The sequence below is a fragment of the Camelus ferus genome, chromosome 10 (assembly GCF_009834535.1).
Source record: "Camelus ferus isolate YT-003-E chromosome 10, BCGSAC_Cfer_1.0, whole genome shotgun sequence".
Lineage (NCBI taxonomy): Eukaryota > Metazoa > Chordata > Mammalia > Artiodactyla > Camelidae > Camelus > Camelus ferus.
Genome location: NC_045705.1, coordinates 21,292,153 through 21,310,959, shown reverse-complemented (window position 1 = coordinate 21,310,959; position 18,807 = coordinate 21,292,153). Strand labels below are relative to the sequence as shown.

Genomic DNA, 18,807 nt, shown 5'->3' with positions numbered 1-18,807 from the left:
CTTACCTGGATTCTTGTGAGAAGACTTTGGGTGACCTTTCGTCCCTCAACCTGTATCTTTAATACCAGGGTTTTGCAGCCTTGGCTCTGCCCATGACAATTTTGTGCCTTTTTGCAGTTCAGCTCCCTCCTAACCCCAGGCTCAACGTCACATGGTCTTGGCTTCCTCTGCTCCCTGGTTTCAATGCAAGAGCTTCTGCTTATCCTCTGTAATCTGCTTGACCTCCCTTTTCTATTCCTAACCCCCAGTTTCTTCTTTTCTATTTATCACCAACAGGAGTGATTCTACTTGATATATATGAAGAAAACTTTTCCTAGAAAAGACAATTGTACAAACTTCTCCTCAAGCATTAAGGTCCCCTCTGACATACACTCAATGTACCGCATCTTGGTTCCTCTAATTCAGGAAAGAGTGACTGTTTACAGTTTAAATATACCCAACACGGTCCACCTTTGTGTCTACACCCATGTCCCTCTCCTGCTCCATTTCACCACTGTTGAAAATAGAAATCCTATCCATTCTTCAAAAAGCCATCTCAAATGCTACCTTTCTCAAAATTTTGTCATCATCCTCCTATCAGACAAGACTTCTCCTTCTGAGTCACCACAGCATTCCGCCTTACATGAGAGTTATCTTGTGTTTTTATATCTGTTATTAGCAGCCAGAAGAATCTACCAGTAGACAGGTATTCAATTTATAGTAGTTAAATTGAACTAAAGACTAATTAAAACTTATTTTCTATAAGCAGTTCAGATGTTTCCAATGACAAAGCAAAAAAGTTATTTAAAAAACAAGGGATCTTAGGTTGGCTCCATGGAGAGTGACACGTGAACTGGAATCAGACGCTTACATAAGAAACAGCCGTCAGTCCCTGTGGTCTGATCCAGGGTATAAACTTTAACCTTTGTTCCATGGTCATAGTCCAAGAACACAAAAGATGGATTTATTCAATAATTATTAAGCCAGTTGTTTTCCTATTAATTTCTGATCCAAAGAAGAATTTTTCACTCTTTGTACTCTTGAAAGAGCACATTGGAGAGTGATGGAAGAATATCGTAAGCCTAAGAACATTACCAAGACAGTTAAATTAAGCCACTGCCTTTAATCAATGGAAACATAAACTGAGTTTGTAAAAATCATCTCTGGGTCTCTTTTTACACGTGGAAAAATTCAAGCATCACCATGGAAGAGGCAATGAAAAAACCTATGCTGACCAAGTGCTATAATCAATTAATGATAGTCCCTCTTGTTGACTGCAGACTGAAAAAGCATACTTGACCTGAAAAATACCTACAGCATTTCTAACATAACCTCTTCTAAATTAAGAGACTAAAGATCAAAGTCTTAACATATTGAAGGATGTAGTATGAAATTTGTTTTATGCTTTAATGCTCATTTAAGAATGTTTCAGTTAGTTCCACAGAAACTAAGGACCTAGATGAAATTTTAAGTGATGTCCTCATTAATTCTTTATATAAAAGATCTGCCAAATTATACTTGGGGTGTGTGTGTGTGTGTGTGTGTGTGTGTGTGTGTGTGTGTGCGCGCGCGCGTGTGCCTCAGAACATCTCAATCCACCAGGTTTACCTGAAGCATTTTGTCAGGGCTAGGCTCAATGCCGGGTGGCATGTTGCTTGGGTCGAAGGCCAACTGTTCAACTTCAGCAAAGTAATTAACTGGATTCCGGTTTAAGACCAGTTTACCAACTGGGATAAGAGGATAGTCCCCGTGAGGCCAAACCTAAAAATAATATGTTCACAATTATCAGACTGTCAACAGAAGGAAATTAAAGTACCCATAAAAATATCAGCTTTCAAATACAATGAAGCCAATGATAATAAGTGAAAATAATATTTTTTAATCCAATAAAATAAAAAAGTAAGGTGAGCACATTGGTTGAATCTTTCACAACAGTAAGCAGTAAATATTGATACTCTCCCTGGACAAAAGCACATCTCCTTATCAAAATTTGCTTCCTGCTAATAACAATATACCAGGGCAACCAGATGAACTCAACGAACTCATCAAACAGGAACTGGAAGGAAGACCTCACTAACAGGCTAGAAAACTCTGAAGTGGTACCGACTGTGTCTTGCACTTGACTTTCTTATCCTTATGAATGCCTGACTGCAAATTTTTTTTAAATTAGGCATGAAGACACTTTAAAAAGAAAACAATTTAGTTGTTAACTGACTCACCTTGGTAAGATCAAATGGATTAAATGGAAAGTTTTCTGCTTCATTAAATGTCATGACCTGGATGTAAAAGGTCCAGGAGGGATAGTTGCCTGTGGCAATGGCATTAAAAAGATCCCGGATGCCGTAGTCGGGATCTTCCTGGGCAAGTCTTGCTGCTTCTTCAACAGGAAGGTTTTTGATGCCCTGGTTAGTCTACAGAATGAAAGAAAGAAGCTCAAACTGAAACTTATGATCAAAGTTATTAACCTTGAATCAGTAATTCATTGAAGCATTATGAGTAACACTACCCAAAGACTGGATTTTCCTCGTAACATGAATTCCACGGTTCAAATCTGATGCAAGTAAGAATCTGTCAACAAGAAATTCTGCTTGATTATTCTGATTCTTTTCATTGTCCAGGGAATCTACCCACACATTTTATATTTAAAATTAGCCCTATCCTTTCCCTTTCAGTATTCTATATTATTTGAATTTTTAATTGTTGACATACAGTTTTTTCTCAATTTTTCACTCATATAAAGAATGCTGCACTACTGTCTTCAGACAAGCCGAAACATTTTGCTATAAAATATACATATATAATATAAAATTCACCATTTTAACCATTTTAGTCTCCAATTCCATGAATTTCTTTGAGTGTCTGTCTCAAAATGGAGTTGCTGGGTCATATGCTAATTCTATGTTTAATTTCTTGAGGAATTTCAAAACTGTTTTCCAGAGTGACTATTATTTGAATTTTTATACTCATGCTATACTTTTCAAATCAGAAAAAAAATCAAAATATATTTTTAAAATAAGCAAAAAACTAATAAAATTAAAGGATTTCCCCTGTTTTTTGCATGAAGTAATTTTTTTTATTACCTGTTTTATAATAGCTCAAATCAATTACTGAGGTTGTGCTCAACTAGCATCCCTCCACCTCAACTTTCTTCCTTTTTCTTTTTTAAAGAAATCATAGAATCACAGTTCATAGAGCTGGAAAGAACTTCAGTGCAGCTGCTCTGAACCAGTCCTCCAACTATGAGGAGCCAATATTAGTTTTCTGAGTTTCTGAACAAGCCTTTAAGACCCAGAGAAGTTGTCACTTTCACAAGTGCTCCTGTTGTCATCCCATCCTGCAGGTCAATAGACTTCCCACCTGCACCTTATTCTAAAAGACCTCTCAACAGGCCAAGCACATGGAAAGATTTCCTTGGAAAAAGTCAACCCTGGAAGGCTGGCCTACGTCTACCACAGAACAGCTCTCTCTAGCCACTGCAGGAGTTAAACCCTTTTTATTATTAGATCTTCAGGATTAAAAAACGGAGGTCACCAACTGCAGATCACCCAGTTAATACCTTAAATTGTGCAATAATATTGCAATACCTTTCTGACTTTAATTGAATCCCTTAGGCTTAGAAAAGAATAATCTTAGGCCAGAATAATCCAAATCGATGAATCGATGTAGATTTCATGCTACCTCAGGGCCCTCTGCTGAACAGACCCATAAGCAATCTGATCTTTCCAGGACCATAGACTGCTGAGACAATTATCCCACGTCTACAGAGACAGAACTGGAGCTCAGGGAACTTTTAATAATATACCAAGTCACAGTTATCCAGAAGAGGGAAGATCTGAGTTCAGATTGTTCTGTCTGCAAAGCCACCAACCATGCCAGCTGTCCCAGATACAATCATTTAGTCCTGCTCTAAGTGACACTACACTGCTTCCTTTTGGCAATTACAAGCCAATGGGTCAACTGTTTCCTACAACTGTTCCTTGACAAAGAACGTAAGTATAAAGTCATAAATATAAAGAGGGTGACAGTTTTCCTGTTTGAAATACCCATGTAAATTGTTCAGATAAAGATTAAGACAGGACAGAAGAAAACAGGTTTGGGGATTTCATTAACAGGAAAACTATACTTGTCATCAGTCCATTTCTGTCTCTGCTTATTTTAGCAGCAGTATTTGGAAACAAGTTCTTAGGCAACCAGGGGGTTTTTAACAAACTTCTAGAGTTCTCTGGCAATATTACTTATTCTAACTAATGCCAAGATCATACTAAGAGAGAACTCTTTAAAACACCTCATTTGGGAGGAGGGTATAGCTCAGTGGTAGAGTGTGCGCTTAACATGCACAAGGTCCTAGGTTCAATCCCTAGTACCTCCATGAAAAAAAAGTGAATTAAAATAAACAAATAAACCCAATTACCTCTCTCACAAATAAATGAAATTTCTAAAGAGCCTTGGAGGAAAAACACCTCAGTTAATTAAAAGGTTCACAAAAGCTTCCCCAAAGGTAACTGATCTACTCTGATGTGATTGTATGAAAGCAAATGGAAAAGCCAGAATTTTTGTTTTCTGACATTTGTAACTGATTTTGCATTTGCCTTGTTCATAATATACCCTCAATAAATGCTAAATAAATGGAGGGATGAATTAGAAAGTTAGGAGAAATGTTTTTGGAAAGATAGCATCAGATGCTGAAAATGAGAGTGAGGTTGGTATTACAGACAGGAGTGCCTGATTCTGCCTTGGTCCCCTCCTGGATCCCAAAAGTATCTGTGCTCAGAGCAGTGACTCCAGGCTTGGGAAGGCACAGCAAGACCATCCTTACTGTTTGCTAACACTTGACTCTAAAGTCCAACAAAGAACCCTAGGCTAAACCAGGTAGGAATCTCCTTTGCCTAGCTTGGAGGCCTGTATTATCTCATGTTTGAGCCCAGACCAAATCTTAGATCTTCCTTCTCCAGGGAGAAGGAAAAAAAAACATCAATGTGCCCCTGCTAGCACCAGAAACACTAAACCAGAGAGCCAGCACAAAATGAACATTTTTTCCAAATATGTATGGCAGAGCTCCCAGGATCCAAAAGAAGAAAGCTTGACTAGTGACAGTAGCTTTGTGCTCTTATTCTCCTGCCACATGAAAAACGACCACACATAGTTCTAACTGGGCAGCGTGAGTCTATTCACTTGGGCAGTGGCCAACAAAACAGTCATGGTCCTTATCAACTAGATCAATACTTATCCCTGAGGTCAGCGAAAGGTGGGAGGCCTTGATGGCTGCCCAGTCCTCAGGAAAGTTAAGGAGACATGGGTGGTGGGAGCCCTCCACCCCCTGCCCAGAGGCAAAGCATACCTTGTAATGAAATTTGCAATAAACTGCCTCTCCATTCGCATTAACCAGCTTGAAAGTATGCGATCCGTATCCGTTCATGTGTCTGTGACCGTCTGGAATCCCTCGGTCACTGAACAGGAAGGAAACCTGAGGAACAGAAAAATAAAGCCTAGAAATTTTCAGTTTAAATCAAAACATCTTCTATCTTTAAGACAGTCCTAAGCTTCCAGGAAAATCACAGAACGTACTAGCCAAGTGCCCATAGGAAGGGTTACCATTTATAAAAATTAACAAACAGAACAATTTTAAAGCAGAATGATATACCAATCACTAACCTCATGGCTCAAAATTCTATAAAGAAAAGCTAAAACAAACTAGCCTAACTTGTTATTCAAATTTTAATTTAATAGAAAATTTGTTTGGTACTACTTTCTCCTCATTTCCCTAATACAAAGAGCTTTACTTCCTACTAGAGACTTTAATCCTTAATATTGCTTAATTTCAATTGGTGATGGTTCTAGCATCACATAAGGTCTATGAATGGGGGAAGATTTAAAAAATCAGTCATTATAAAACTCTTCAAGGATCAAGAAATCTGAGAAAGCCTCCCCCTCAAGAGTCAAAAAAACAATATAATAAAATAGCCAAAACTGGAGAAAAACTTAGGAGGCATAATTAACAGTTCCATATCCGGTGATACAACGCAGGGAAAAAAGAAGTGTTCCCACCTGATGCAGAGACTCAGGGCGCAGGCTCCAGAAGTCCCAGACCATATCTGGATCCTTTAGATGCGTTTGAGGGTTTCTCTTTTGGCTGTGGATAAAGGATGGAAACTAAATGGAAAAAGAGAGGAAAAAAAACAAAAATTGAGTTTACAGGAATTATAATGTCTTATATTACACATTGCCTATTACTAGGTTTATGGATTATAATTCTGAACAATATAACCCTAGAATTTTAAACTGCAAAATCCTAAAATGAAATTTACCCGCTACATGTTTCTAGGGCAAATTGCCTGTTTTTATTCATCTTCCATGCTCTATAAGGAAGACTGGATTACTCCCATTAAGTCGGTGAATCCTAAAATGCCAAATCTAAGACCAAGATAACTGTTGTTACTTGATCTTGTAAAAAGATATTAAATATAGAAAAATGTGTTTAAAAAGGCAATCTCCTCCCCCCACCAAAAAGAAAAAGAAAAAAAGGCAATCCAGCCAACCAAATTCTCATCTTTCCACCTTTCCCAGGGCTTTTCCTCAAATACCAATCTATACATAGTATTTGAAATCAGTTTAAATCAACAAGTATCTGTAGAGTACAAAATACTTCATCACCTACCAACATGGCATCCCTGATGAAGAAAATGGGGGTGTTATTTCCAGTAAGATCCCAGTTACCATCCTCCGTGTAAAATTTCACTGCAAACCCACGAGGGTCACGAACGGTGTCAGGTGAGCCTGATTCTCCAGCTAGAAGATTTAAACAGGAAGAATGAAGCCTACGCCAGAGTACTCTGCATCCAAGAAGCCTAAAGTCATAAAGAAACATTGGGATCTAGTCTTTCCAATTCATTTTCTAGAAGTAAATTAGGTAGTTAAGCACCTGGGCTATTATTTCAACCACCACCAGCTAATTCTAAGCCTAAAAAGTGACAGAAAAAAAAAAAAAGGAATTAATGGAGAGTAACTAGAGAATATATAAACAGCTGAAAAGATTATCCATTTAACATAATAAGATAGCTTTGTTCAAACAGGTAATTCAAATTTAAATTAAAATAGGGGAAGAGAATAATTATGAAGATTGAGGTAGTGAATAATGAACAGACGAGCTGTCAAAATTATGAGGTTAATATTAAGAAAATAAGTCAAAACATAAGTTCTTATTCTTAATTTCACTTATTTTTCCATTCCACAGTATTTTTTTTTATTGAAGTATGGTTTATTTATAATATTGTATTAGTTTCAGGTGTATACAAAGTGATTCAGTTATACATATACATATATATATACATTTTCTTTTTCAGATTCTTTTCCATTATAGGTTATTACAAGATATTGAATATAGCCCCCTGTGCTATACAGTAGGTCCTTGTTGTTTATCTGTTTTATATATAGTGATGTGTATACGTTAATCTCAGAATCCTAATTTAGCCTTCCCCAACCTTTCCTCTTTGGTAACCATAGTTTCCACAGTATTTTTTACATGCACAAATACAGACTCACGCAGAAACAGAATTCATCAGGCACTGTGGTGTGTTGAGATCTAATCTGACAGATGTAATTCTTACTAGCTCTGTAACATGAGGAAAAAAACACTAACTCTCTCTGAAATAGAAAGAATCCCACCTTGCAAAGTAGATCTGTGGATCAGAATTAATGTCAGTAAGGCACCCACCATGGACGGCACAGAGTTAACCTCAATAAAGGGCAGCTGTTACCGTGGCTATTGAGTAAGATGCCCACTCCACGCTTCCGCCGGAGGGAACAACTTGTAGGAAAAATTCTTTCCAAATGTCACAGAATTGCAGAGGCAACCTCTGCATAAGTGTGATTTCCTAAGACTTCAACAAACAGAACTGTAAGTAACTTCCTACATGTCTTAAAATATTTTTTTCTACTGTAACTCCTTGCTACTATTTGGAGAAGTGCTTGTTTCCTATTGTCTAATAATTTTTCTTAAATTCTAAGTGCCCCAGATAAGATACAGGGTTGAGTTAAGCAACACCAGTAATGCAAGCAGACTGACTTACCAACAGTGGAGAAGCGAACGGCAATGGGCGTCCTCTTTCCAATGTGCTCAAACACCTTCGCCTTCGAGTATCTAGTAATGTCATGTGTGACCTCAAAGTAGCCAAAAGCCCCTAATGTGAAAGACACAGAAATCCTCATTACAAGACCGTCACTCAGGCCGTCAGGCCCTCAATAGGCAACTGAGTGATGAGAGAAAACTGTGGTCTAGCACTAGCCTCCTGGGAGCTTCCAATGTGATGGGAGACAGGGGGACATCCAAACACAAAATGATGAGAGCAAAATGCAAAGACCTACGATCATTCAGCGCTAAGCTGAGCGCTACACAGCTGGAGCCAAGAGGAGAAGATGAATGGGGCCGGAAGGAGCTAGTCAATGCTGCCCCAGTGACACGGGGGCTGAGAAGAACTTGAAGGACCTACAAGACAAAGAACGGGGAGGAGAGAAGGAAAAAACACAGAGAAAGAAAGATTAAACACTGAGGAAGGACAACACAGAGCCAGACAACATACTTAACAGCATATCAAAGTCACGATGGAAAAGCCACGGGAAAAAAGCTGGAGAAGATGGAAGAAGAGGAAATGAAGACATTAAGAAGTTCTAACTGGGAGTGCAAGTAAGCAGGTTAGACAAAAACTTTTTCTTCCTTTCTATCAAGCTTTCTTTTTCCTTCTGAGTTTTCAGCTTTCTTTAAACACCACCCCAGTCTTTTATTTCTGTAATAAAAACAAGTTAAAGTTTTACAGTTTGGGACAAAAAGGAAAAATCGCCACAAACTCACCACACTAACACGACCATCCTAGATTTTGCCAAGTTCATTCCAGTATTTATCCAGTTACGTACGCCATCTAAATCTATTACAATTACAGCATGTCTGTGTCTGTATTTCCATATTTTTACTTTTTCACTAAACTACATTTATAAAATAATATAAATGGAAGATTACTTCTACTTTTAATAAAGCAAAGTATTTTACATATAAGGTCCAATCTGGGGAAATAATCATCATTTAATTACTGATTCCTCTACTGATGGACATTTTTTTTCCTCTCTCCTAGGAATGGAGACTTGGCACTTCTATTAAAGGAGAAAGGAGCTCCGAGCCACTGAGAAATAATTTTTAACCCAGGTGCTATGAAACAGTCCTTTCACAGCAACTGACAACAGTTCTCACCTGCTCCTTTAGCGTGCACAACTCTCTCAGGAATTCTCTCCCGGTCGAAGTGAGCCATTTCATCAGTGAAAACCACATCCTGAACCAGGAGGGGCCCGCGGGGCCCTGCTGTCATAACATTGAGTTTGTCTCCTACTGGATTGCCGCCCCCGGTGGTCAAGACATCAGGTTTCTGAGTGAACACGAGAGGAAAAGTGTGAGAGAGTCAGTACAATCACACCCTTCATTTACATGGCCATCTTTTTGCATTTTTTAAATCTTCTGTCCAAACTCTTTTTTCAATTTCCTGTGTCCAAAGTACTGAAATACTACAAAATATCCCACTGCCTGAAATTCATAGTCAGGTCTCAGAAATGCTAAGAAATGCTAAGAAATCTGCTCTAGGCTGTCCCTAGAGCAGGAAGATGGCTAAATAACCTGCCAATTTGCTCCCCTCCTGCTCTGGGGACAGCCCTTGGGCTCCAGATAGGGATCACCTGAAAAAAGACCACATGTGCTTAACACGAATGTCCAGACTCACAGTGAGAAGGTGGTCTCCAGAGAATCTGCCTGCTCATGCTTTACTCAGAACTCACAGATGCTGTATGACTGCTCTAGATGTTAAGGCGGGTCACTCCATACAGTGCATGCATTTCTCTCAAGCAGTGTACACCAGCTATTTGCAACGTCTTTTCAATTCCACCATCCCCTCTCCCCAAAAAGTCAATAAAGTGGCTTTTACTGTCACTGAAAATAAATGGGAACTGGTAAGATGGATGCTAGTATTAATTTTCTAAAGATGTCAGGTGTCTCTGAGATGGGATAGGTTGTTTGATGGTAATAATTAGTTTTAATCCACCCAGTTCTCCCATTTCCATTATATTGGAAGCCTCTCAGGGGGAAGGTGTAGCTCAGTGGTAGAGCACCTGCTTAGCACGTCTGAGGTCCTAGGTTCAATCCTCAGTACCATCTTTAAAAATAAATAACCTAATTACTTTCTGCCCCTCCCTCACAGAAAAACATTTAAAAACCCCACAAAACAGCCTCTCAGCTGTCCCTTATCTAGGGTAGGAGCAGCGTCTCTAAGCCCCTGATTCTGGGCAGCTCCCACTTCATCTTGTTCTGTGGTCACACTCTGCTTTTGACCACAACCAACTGCCTCTCCAAAGTCCTCCCCTGCTCACTGGGAAATCAGAGGAGCTATGTGGGTGAGGCAGAGCTAAGCCATCTCCATCCTGGGAGAACAACACAGAAAGGTCTACTGGTGCACGTCAGCGGTACCAACTTCACGTACCCAGAAAAGTGTTACAATCAGGATTTCCCCAAACCTGGAACAGAGGATGTAACTTTTACTCTCCATGCACATCTGTTCTGAATATTAAAATAAACACAATAGCTGCCTCTTCTTCTCTAGAGAGGATATGGCAGGGGAGTGGGGGAGTACTTTAAAAACTATAAAAGTACCATGAGCTCTTTGGGAAAATGCACCAAATAAAAGAGATCTTGGAATTTTCAAAATTAATAAACAAGACGCTTTCACACACACCAGAGTTCTATCCACATCAGAGTGAGGAAAGGCCAACATGGCACCGTGGAGAAGCCATGAGTGCTGGCACTGCAGAGCCTCTCTCCAACCCCCATCTCTGTCACTTACCAGATGTGTGGCTACCAGCAAGCTACTTCCTATTTCTGAATCAGTTTTTCATTTGCAAAATGGACAAAAAAGAACTACCTCCCATAGTTAATACATGGATTAAAATAACTAAATGTGTGGAAAATGCGGCCACACATTAGGCACACATATGCTACTGTGGCCAGAGAACAGGTTCTTGCCTCCCACAGAAAAGAACTCAAGAATGAAGCATAGTAAAGTGAAAGCAAGTTTATTTAGAGATACACATTCCACAGACAGTGGTCCATCTCACTCGGAAGGGAGAGCAGCTTAGGAGATACACACTCTATAAGCAGAATGTGGGCCGTCTCAAAAGGTGAGAGGGAGAGAGACCGAGAGGTGTGGGATGTTTAGTTTAAAGTAAAAGTAGACACACACTCCATAGACAGAGTGTGGGCTGACTCAGAAGGCAAGAGAGTGATCACGAGGCACAGGGTCGTTAGTTTTCATGGGCTCGGTAATTTCATACAGTAATGAGTAGGAGGATTATTCCAACTATTTGGGTGAAGGAGCAGTGATTTCCAGGAATTGGGCCCCTGCCCACTTTTTGACCTTTCATGGGCAGTCTAGGCACTGTCACGGCACCTGTGGGTGCGCCATGAGGTTCAAGGTCTACTGGAAGCCGAGTCTTCCGCCATCTTGGTTCTAACTAGTTTGTCCTGTTCTCAATTGCTGTGTCTTTCCTTCAGTGGGTATGCCCTGCCCCCTTCCCTCCTGTCTCACTACCACTTTTACTAGCCATGAGAAAGCGACCTGACAGCAGAAGCAAAGCATTTTAGGTTTTATTTTCCTAGAAGCCACGACAAATGTGTAGGCATTCATTCAGTCTCTCTCACCAGATCTCACCAATCCAGTAACAAACCCTTCCAAACTGCACAAAAGTTTAAGGGTCTAGTTAGGAGCTCCCACCCAATCATACCACTCTCTTTTGAAGTTCCACATGTGATACATATGACACTGTATACATTTTTTCATCTAAACCAGAAAATCAATAAGAAAAGAAAAGATTTAGTTTAAACCTAAAATCTTTATTTTTCAACCCTGGTTGTCACTGGAATCACCTGGGAGCTTTTCAAAGCATAAGGCTGCCTGGTCATCACCCTAGAAATTACTGATGTAATTAGTCCAGGTGAAGCCTGGGCATCGTTGGGATTTTTTTGAGCTCTCCAGATGACTCCTAAGTGAGGCCAGGATTAAGAACCACTGACCTAAAGCTTTTGGATGATCCACAATTAAAATCATAAAAAGTATGAGCAAACTAAATCTGTCTACCCTTTATATGCTCTTTTCATCCTATCAACAAGGCACTAAAGGAAAAATTGAAAAAAAAAAAAAAAAGGAGAGGGAAGAACATCCCATAAAGGAGAAGAGTATGAGAGAAGCACCAAGCTCAGGAAAAGGAAAGGTAAACAGGTCAGTGTGTCATTTACATCCCCGCATCCCGAATGCAGGAAGGAGCTGCGCTGAGAAATGAGAACACATCGCATGTCCCCTCCTCAAGACTAGGTCAGCATGACCAAGTCAAGAATGAAAACCATGCCCAAAGGAGGCAGATGCAGAGTAAGCTGGATGAGTGAATGAATGAGTGACGAACTAAAGAGTGAGATGGTCTCGCCTGATGACACTGAATCATGGAAACTTAGCGTGGCCAGGCTGCAATGTTGCCACCAGTGGGCCTCCCCTGACCCATCACAGGAATCTCCTCCATAATACCCATCCCATCAAGAAATGAAACCTAGGTTTGTAAGTTACAAATACAGCATTAAGCATTTCTTCTAATTCCCTGGTCTAATAGACCAATTGCCTTCATTTTTAATACCTTTCCTCACACAAGCTGATGGATATGCAATTTGCCTTTAAAACAAGTGTGATAGGAAAAGCTTCAACACAGTCAGCAAGACAGAAGGGAGGCCAGTGGGCAAAGACTAGGGAGAAAAAGAACCCCGACTTGCGGGGATGATTAGGGCAACATCAGATAAGAGAAACTGACCTGAAGCAAAAAGAAGAGTATTTACTAGAAGATGAGAAGGATGCAGTATATTCGCTGAGATGGAGCGAATTAATGCAATGAAGCTTTACCAAATAAAATGAGGGTGGGGCTGGGAAAAAACATGGAAAGCACATTTTTAAAAATCATTTCTGTAAAAAGCCAGTTGTGGGCAGTGAACATTGTGATCAACCCTAGGGAAGAGACCATTTATTTTCATTTTTGAAGTAGGAAGCAGTGAAAACCAGCCCTCCAGCGCTGAAAGCAATGACAGAAATATCCAGGAATGGCAAAACTTGGAAGATGATACCTATTTAGATGAGTACAGTCTGATGAAGCCACTCTCTGCACAAGCTGAGAAGGGCAGGGGTGACAGGAGGGAAAGAGAGGAGGGAAGAAGAGGAAAAAAATGAAAAATGCACAAACAGCAGAGGCAGCAACCACCTGGCAACAGTGAAAGACTAACAGGAGCTGGGAGAGAAGGGGCTGGAGGGAGAAATTAAGTCAGAGCTTGTCTGCAGGTCGAGGGTATAAAAAGCAGCCATAGCACCCCTGGGTCACGTTAGAAGTTCAGCAGTCCCAAGGTGGACCCCTCTGCAGGCTGGACGGTAGGGCCCAGGGCGGGAGGTGGGGCATTTAGAACAAGGACCCCTCAGGTGCACTCATTTCAACACTCACTCATTCACCAGGCATGGTCCCTGTCCTCCCTGTCCCCATGGACCATGGAGCCTAGCAAGAAGCATCCCTCTGTCTTGCACACACCACGGTCTAAGTCTGCCGTCTTGGAGGAGAGTGGAAACAGTGGACTCCTGAAGATAATGAATGCCAGTAAAACCACAATACAGCCACACCCTGCAGCCTGCACCCCTGTTTTTCACAAGCATCAGACAAGCTCTGGGCTTTCTCTAGAGGTATGATGGAGGGTGGCTATGCGGGTCCAAAGCTAATCAGAAAGGACAAAGACAGAATCAGTGTGGTTGAAAGAACTGTACATAGCTTCTCATTTACCTCTGAAAATGCCATTTCTCAAATACTTGCCACATGCAAGATCTTTTCCCGACTACCTTCTCTCTAGCCTCCCAATAACTCAGTGAGATAAATGCTCTGATTCCCATTTAACAAGTGATGCCACATGCTCAGACAATTTAACTTTATGCAGATTTCAGCGTGGTGGCACACGTTTACCTGCCACATGTAACAAGTGTAGAAGGGCAAAGGTATGTCTTACAACTTCTGATTATAGGCTTGTCATTTTGTTTTTTTTTTAACTCAGTGTAAGATCACTTTAGAACACGAATTTTTTTTAGACAGAATAGTTTTTCTGTTGCCGGACAATTCTAAGAGCTCCGTCTCTGGAAAAGCAGCACTTGTACCTGTTAATGTGCTTACATGTTTCTGGCTGCTGATTATTCATGACCTTCTCACGTGCTTCTCCCAAACTGCTCCTCCGGCCCGCACCCTACACCACGAGGAGAAAGAGAGCCGGGAGCCAGGTCAAGGGCATCTTCTTGGGCCCAACAGAACAAAGTATTATAACTGCCTGTTTACAGCACGGTTTTTCCTCTCTACACAGTAGCCTCCTTTGCATCCATAGGCCTGACACCCACCACAGTGCTGAGTTACCAACAAGTGCACAACAGATGCTGTGGATTCAACGTGTGAGTGAATTAAACTATGGACCAATATGTAATGGTCTGTGCCACTCCGTGCGTCTCCCCTCCAAAAAATAAAAGGGAAATATTTGAATTTACAACTTCAAATTCTGATCAAACACCTTTCGACAAACTTATTATAAAACCTGTCACAGAAATTGGCAAAGAAGTAACCTGGCCTGGCTAAAAACTGGCACCATGATTAGAAAGAGGGACCCAAAGTTAAATTCCATTTTGGCTTTGCTGTTTGTATTTTTTGGCTCAAACTAAGTCACAGAAGAAATTTTCCTGGGAGGACTCAGGTTGGCTTTCTCTGGTGAAATACTTAATCAACACAGTTTCTCCACTAATTAGTGCCCTCTGCTCACAGAGTTTTCAAAAACTTATTAACCATCTTAGTCTTCCTTTTTTAAATTGAAAGAGTGGTAATACAAACCGTGCCCTAACTTTCAGTCCTGGCGGGGTCATGACAACAGCGCTATACTCTGGGATCAATGCTGAGCACACCTGGTGTTCTAGCAAATCACTGCCTCACACACTTACTCAGCAAGGCTTCATCGAGTGCCCTCGATGCACACCCATACACAGACAATCAAAGACTGCCCTGGCCCTCAGATTTCTTGGAGGTGGAGAGATGACACTGGGGTACTCCAGGCCTCTGGTCCTGATCAAAGGAAGGGGAGAGTTAGGAAAGGGGCCCAGGCCACACAGGGCCCCCACAGCCTCCCCTTTAGAAGCCAGTGGCCACAAGCAGCACCCATTCCTCCCAAGGGGAGGCCTGATAATCTCCAGAGTTGTCTAAACACAAGGGTAAATAAATTCAACTCAGGGGTGCGGTCTCAGAAAGCCCTCTTGGCCAAAACTCCTAAGCCACATTCTCCAACCAAGCCTCTACCAGTAAGAAAGGTGAAACTTGAATCTCCTCTCATCCCATAGACTCCCTGCCTCTCTCTCAGCGTAGGTATGTGATGTGTGTGTGTGAGAAGCACTCCAGCCTCAAAATTAACAATAGTATCAGCTTGCTATGCAGGCATTGTTCTAAACTCTTTCCTCGGGTTATCACATTTAATCCACCTCTCTGAGGTAAGGACTATGATCATCTCCACTACACAGAAGAGGAAATTGAGGTGTGGAGAAGTTATTCAGCCTGCTCAAGGTCTCACCCACCAAGAATGAGGCACAATGAGAATCTGAACCCAAACAGACTGGCTCAAGGACCCAAATCTTAACCATATATTATCACCTCTCAAAACAGCGCAGCCAGCATATCCTGCACATGTTCTGTAGGCTGTGTAATTGACATGTATCAATTTACACACATGTTTTATTCAAGTGAATTCTCACAATAATACTGCCAGGTAAGAAGAATTATTATTCCGTTTTAAATACGAGAAACCAAAGGGAAGGGGGGTGAAGTAACCTGCCCAGTGGTGAAGCCTCATTTTGAACCCTGCTTGACTATAAAGCCTGACCCTTCGCTGATTCACTAAACCATTATAAACTTCGTTTACAACCGCCTTCGAGAAAAGAAAGATGGGCTTAAGAGACATAAAAACCAACACAATGTGTGACCCTTATTTGCATCTGGATTTGAACAAAATGTTAAAAAAAAAAAAAAAAGAGAGAGAGAGAGAGACAGTGTCAGGGGTCTCCAAGACCAGGCCCAGTTTCGGTGACTCCCTAAGACTCACGGCATCTAGCTATACTCAGGCCATAATTTATTACAGCATTTTGATACAAAGCAAAATCAGCAAAGACAAAAGGCACATGAAATCCAGGGGAAACCAGCACAAGATTCCAAGAGTCCTCTCCTGGTGGAGTCACACAGGACACGCTTAACTCCCCCAGCAAGTTGTGGCAATGCATGTGAAATCCTGTCTAGCTGGGAAGCTCATTAGGGACTCAGCGCCCAGGGTCTGTATTGGGTGCTGATCATGGAGGCACCTTCTGACTCCCAGAAGGAAAGCGTAAACCACACCGTTTGCACAAATGACTTAGGCACCGTGAGCCACTCTTATCAGTTAGGGTCCAGAGAACCCTCCAGAGATCCGAGGTCTGGACGCTAGCCAAGGGCCAACCTTGCAAGTGGGCCCTTCTAGGGACAGCAGACTCACTCCTGCATGCAAACTCTTTTCTGCACAGAGACAGTCTGGGAAAGCGAACATGCTGCCTGGATATTTGAGGATATTAAGTATTATTGTTCATCTTGTAGATGTGACAACGGTGTTATTAAAGAATTCTTGTCTTCTGGAGAATATTTACAGATAAAATGAAATAAGATCATTATTAAAGCTGAGAGACAAGGCACTTGGAAGTTGATCACACTATCCTCACTACTTCAGTTCTGGTTTGAAATTTTCCACAATATAAAGGTTTGGGGCTTTTTTTTTGAAGAATCAGAGAGAAATGCCTCATAAAAGAAGTAAGGGAGTTGTTGAAGCAAGGGAGAGAAACACAGGACTACATTAATAACACTAATACAAGAGTGGTAACTCTGACCAGGCTATGTATTAAAACCTTTTCATATATTAACACATTCAGTTAAGACAAAGAGCAGATGAATTCAGCACTGTACTTAAAATATACAATGCACCAGGTGATTAACACTGGCTCCTGCCCAGAGAGGGCTTATTGTGACTAGAAAAAGTGGAAAACCCCGACTTCTATATAGGCCATTTACTCCTCAATTCTGGATTCAGTTCTGATATGTTTTGTTTTCATCTCAAAACACTGTAAGCATCAGAGAGCGACCCACCTCAATACCACATCACACTAGATGGATTCTCAAGCACAAAATCAGTGAACTGACAACACTGGGAAATTTTTCTGATTTTCCTTAAAGACTGAAAACTATGCTTTCTGGGCCCCAAACGGCAAATTCATCACTGGAACGTACATCATCTTGTAAGCTGACTTCATCATGGTTAAGCCACCAAGTGCCCCAGGGTAAGTCAAGACCAGTGGGTCATTCTAAGCTCTGGAGGCGAGCATGAGTTTTCACTCTACTTTACTCATTGCCTAAGTTTTCCTATACCATCTGCCTAGGGAACTGTCACTCAATAAAATATTAAGTAATCTATAGTGGGAAAAGTGAAATCCGGTAAGTGTAAGAAAAAAATCAAACTGTGTTTGTCATCAAGAACACAAGTGGATCCTGTTGGTACTGAACAAAGTACACTGAGTGAACGCAACAGGACATCTCGGCTTATGGGACCCGGAAGTATTATGGCCTCAGGCTGACAACCATGCAGTAAGCCAGGAACAATAAGAAGCAACAGGCATGCAAAGAATTGCCTGTCCTTGGTGTCAAACTCCATCAGGGGAAGGGGAGCAAATGCCTGAAGAAAATCAAAAGAGTCCCAGGATCCCAGGGAAGGGAACGAGTGGGCAGTTTTAATTCCAGGGGAAACATAAAACAAAGGTTGCCTTTTACAAGGAAAATAAATGACAGGCTTCAAAATCACATGGCTGGACCTAAACACAGACTGACTGACAGCACCTCCTTCCTCACCCAAATGGGAAATGTTTGCTTTTCAAGTCCAAGGCTGTTTCATATTATTTTGTATGAGAGCAAACATGTCACAGTAGTTTCTTCTTGGTGAGTTGTCCAAATTTCTAGCAAGATATGATCAAAACACATTGCTACTGGTTTTCAATAATTAGCAAACACTTAGAATAATCCCACCAAGAATAAAACCTTGAAAATACACAGAATAGCTATTGCAAAAGAGGTTTTTCTCTGTCTTGAAAATGACTTTACTAAATAAGTCTGATAAGCACTGAGAATTGACCTAGTCCTTCGATTTTTTCAGAAAAGGGAATAAGAGAAGAGAAGGGCTCAAAAAATGAAGGGTAATTGATCTACAAATGTAAGAGTCCTTTACTCCCTGCAGTTGAAACTACAGTCGTCACAGTACTCAGAAAGAAAATAAAGAACAAAAATGAAAAAATAAACAAAAATAAACATTTGCTTGTTTTACATTTGCAATCAGACTCTCTTCTTACCTGGGAAAAGAAATATGGGGTGGTCCAGACATTGGCTAATAGACGTGAATGCTTAGAAATTTTGATTCAACTTTTCAAAGTGTCTGTCTCTCTCCTCCTGCCACCCTATGTCCCTGCAACTCCACTTCAAGATAGTTCCCACGAGAAATGAAAACACATGTACACAAGAAGCTACTCGGTCACCCCTTCCCCAGCCCGAATGCTGGCAGTGTTACATCAATGCAGTTATTATCAAGTTACCCCAAAACATACATAGACCCTCAAAGGCACTGTCTTATGACTCACTGATGGGAAC

At 41.0% G+C, this 18,807-nt stretch overlaps 1 protein-coding gene and 1 non-coding gene across 2 annotated transcripts in view; one reads left to right on the top strand and one right to left on the bottom strand.

The window, feature by feature from the left end:
• Positions 1 to 18,807, bottom strand: part of CAT (catalase) — a 38,562-nt gene that overhangs the window by 15,518 nt on the left and 4,237 nt on the right. The window contains exons 2-8 of the mRNA XM_032488443.1: positions 9,218 to 9,389; positions 8,046 to 8,156; positions 6,635 to 6,765; positions 6,025 to 6,129; positions 5,318 to 5,443; positions 2,199 to 2,390; positions 1,588 to 1,740 (exon numbers count right to left, since the gene is read on the bottom strand). Coding sequence (XP_032344334.1) covers positions 1,588 to 1,740; positions 2,199 to 2,390; positions 5,318 to 5,443; positions 6,025 to 6,129; positions 6,635 to 6,765; positions 8,046 to 8,156; positions 9,218 to 9,389 — 990 coding nt within the window. The remainder of the gene's footprint in view (positions 1 to 1,587; positions 1,741 to 2,198; positions 2,391 to 5,317; positions 5,444 to 6,024; positions 6,130 to 6,634; positions 6,766 to 8,045; positions 8,157 to 9,217; positions 9,390 to 18,807) is intronic.
• Positions 4,277 to 4,348, top strand: TRNAV-AAC. Its single transcript has one exon. It is a non-coding gene; the product is annotated as a tRNA-Val (tRNA).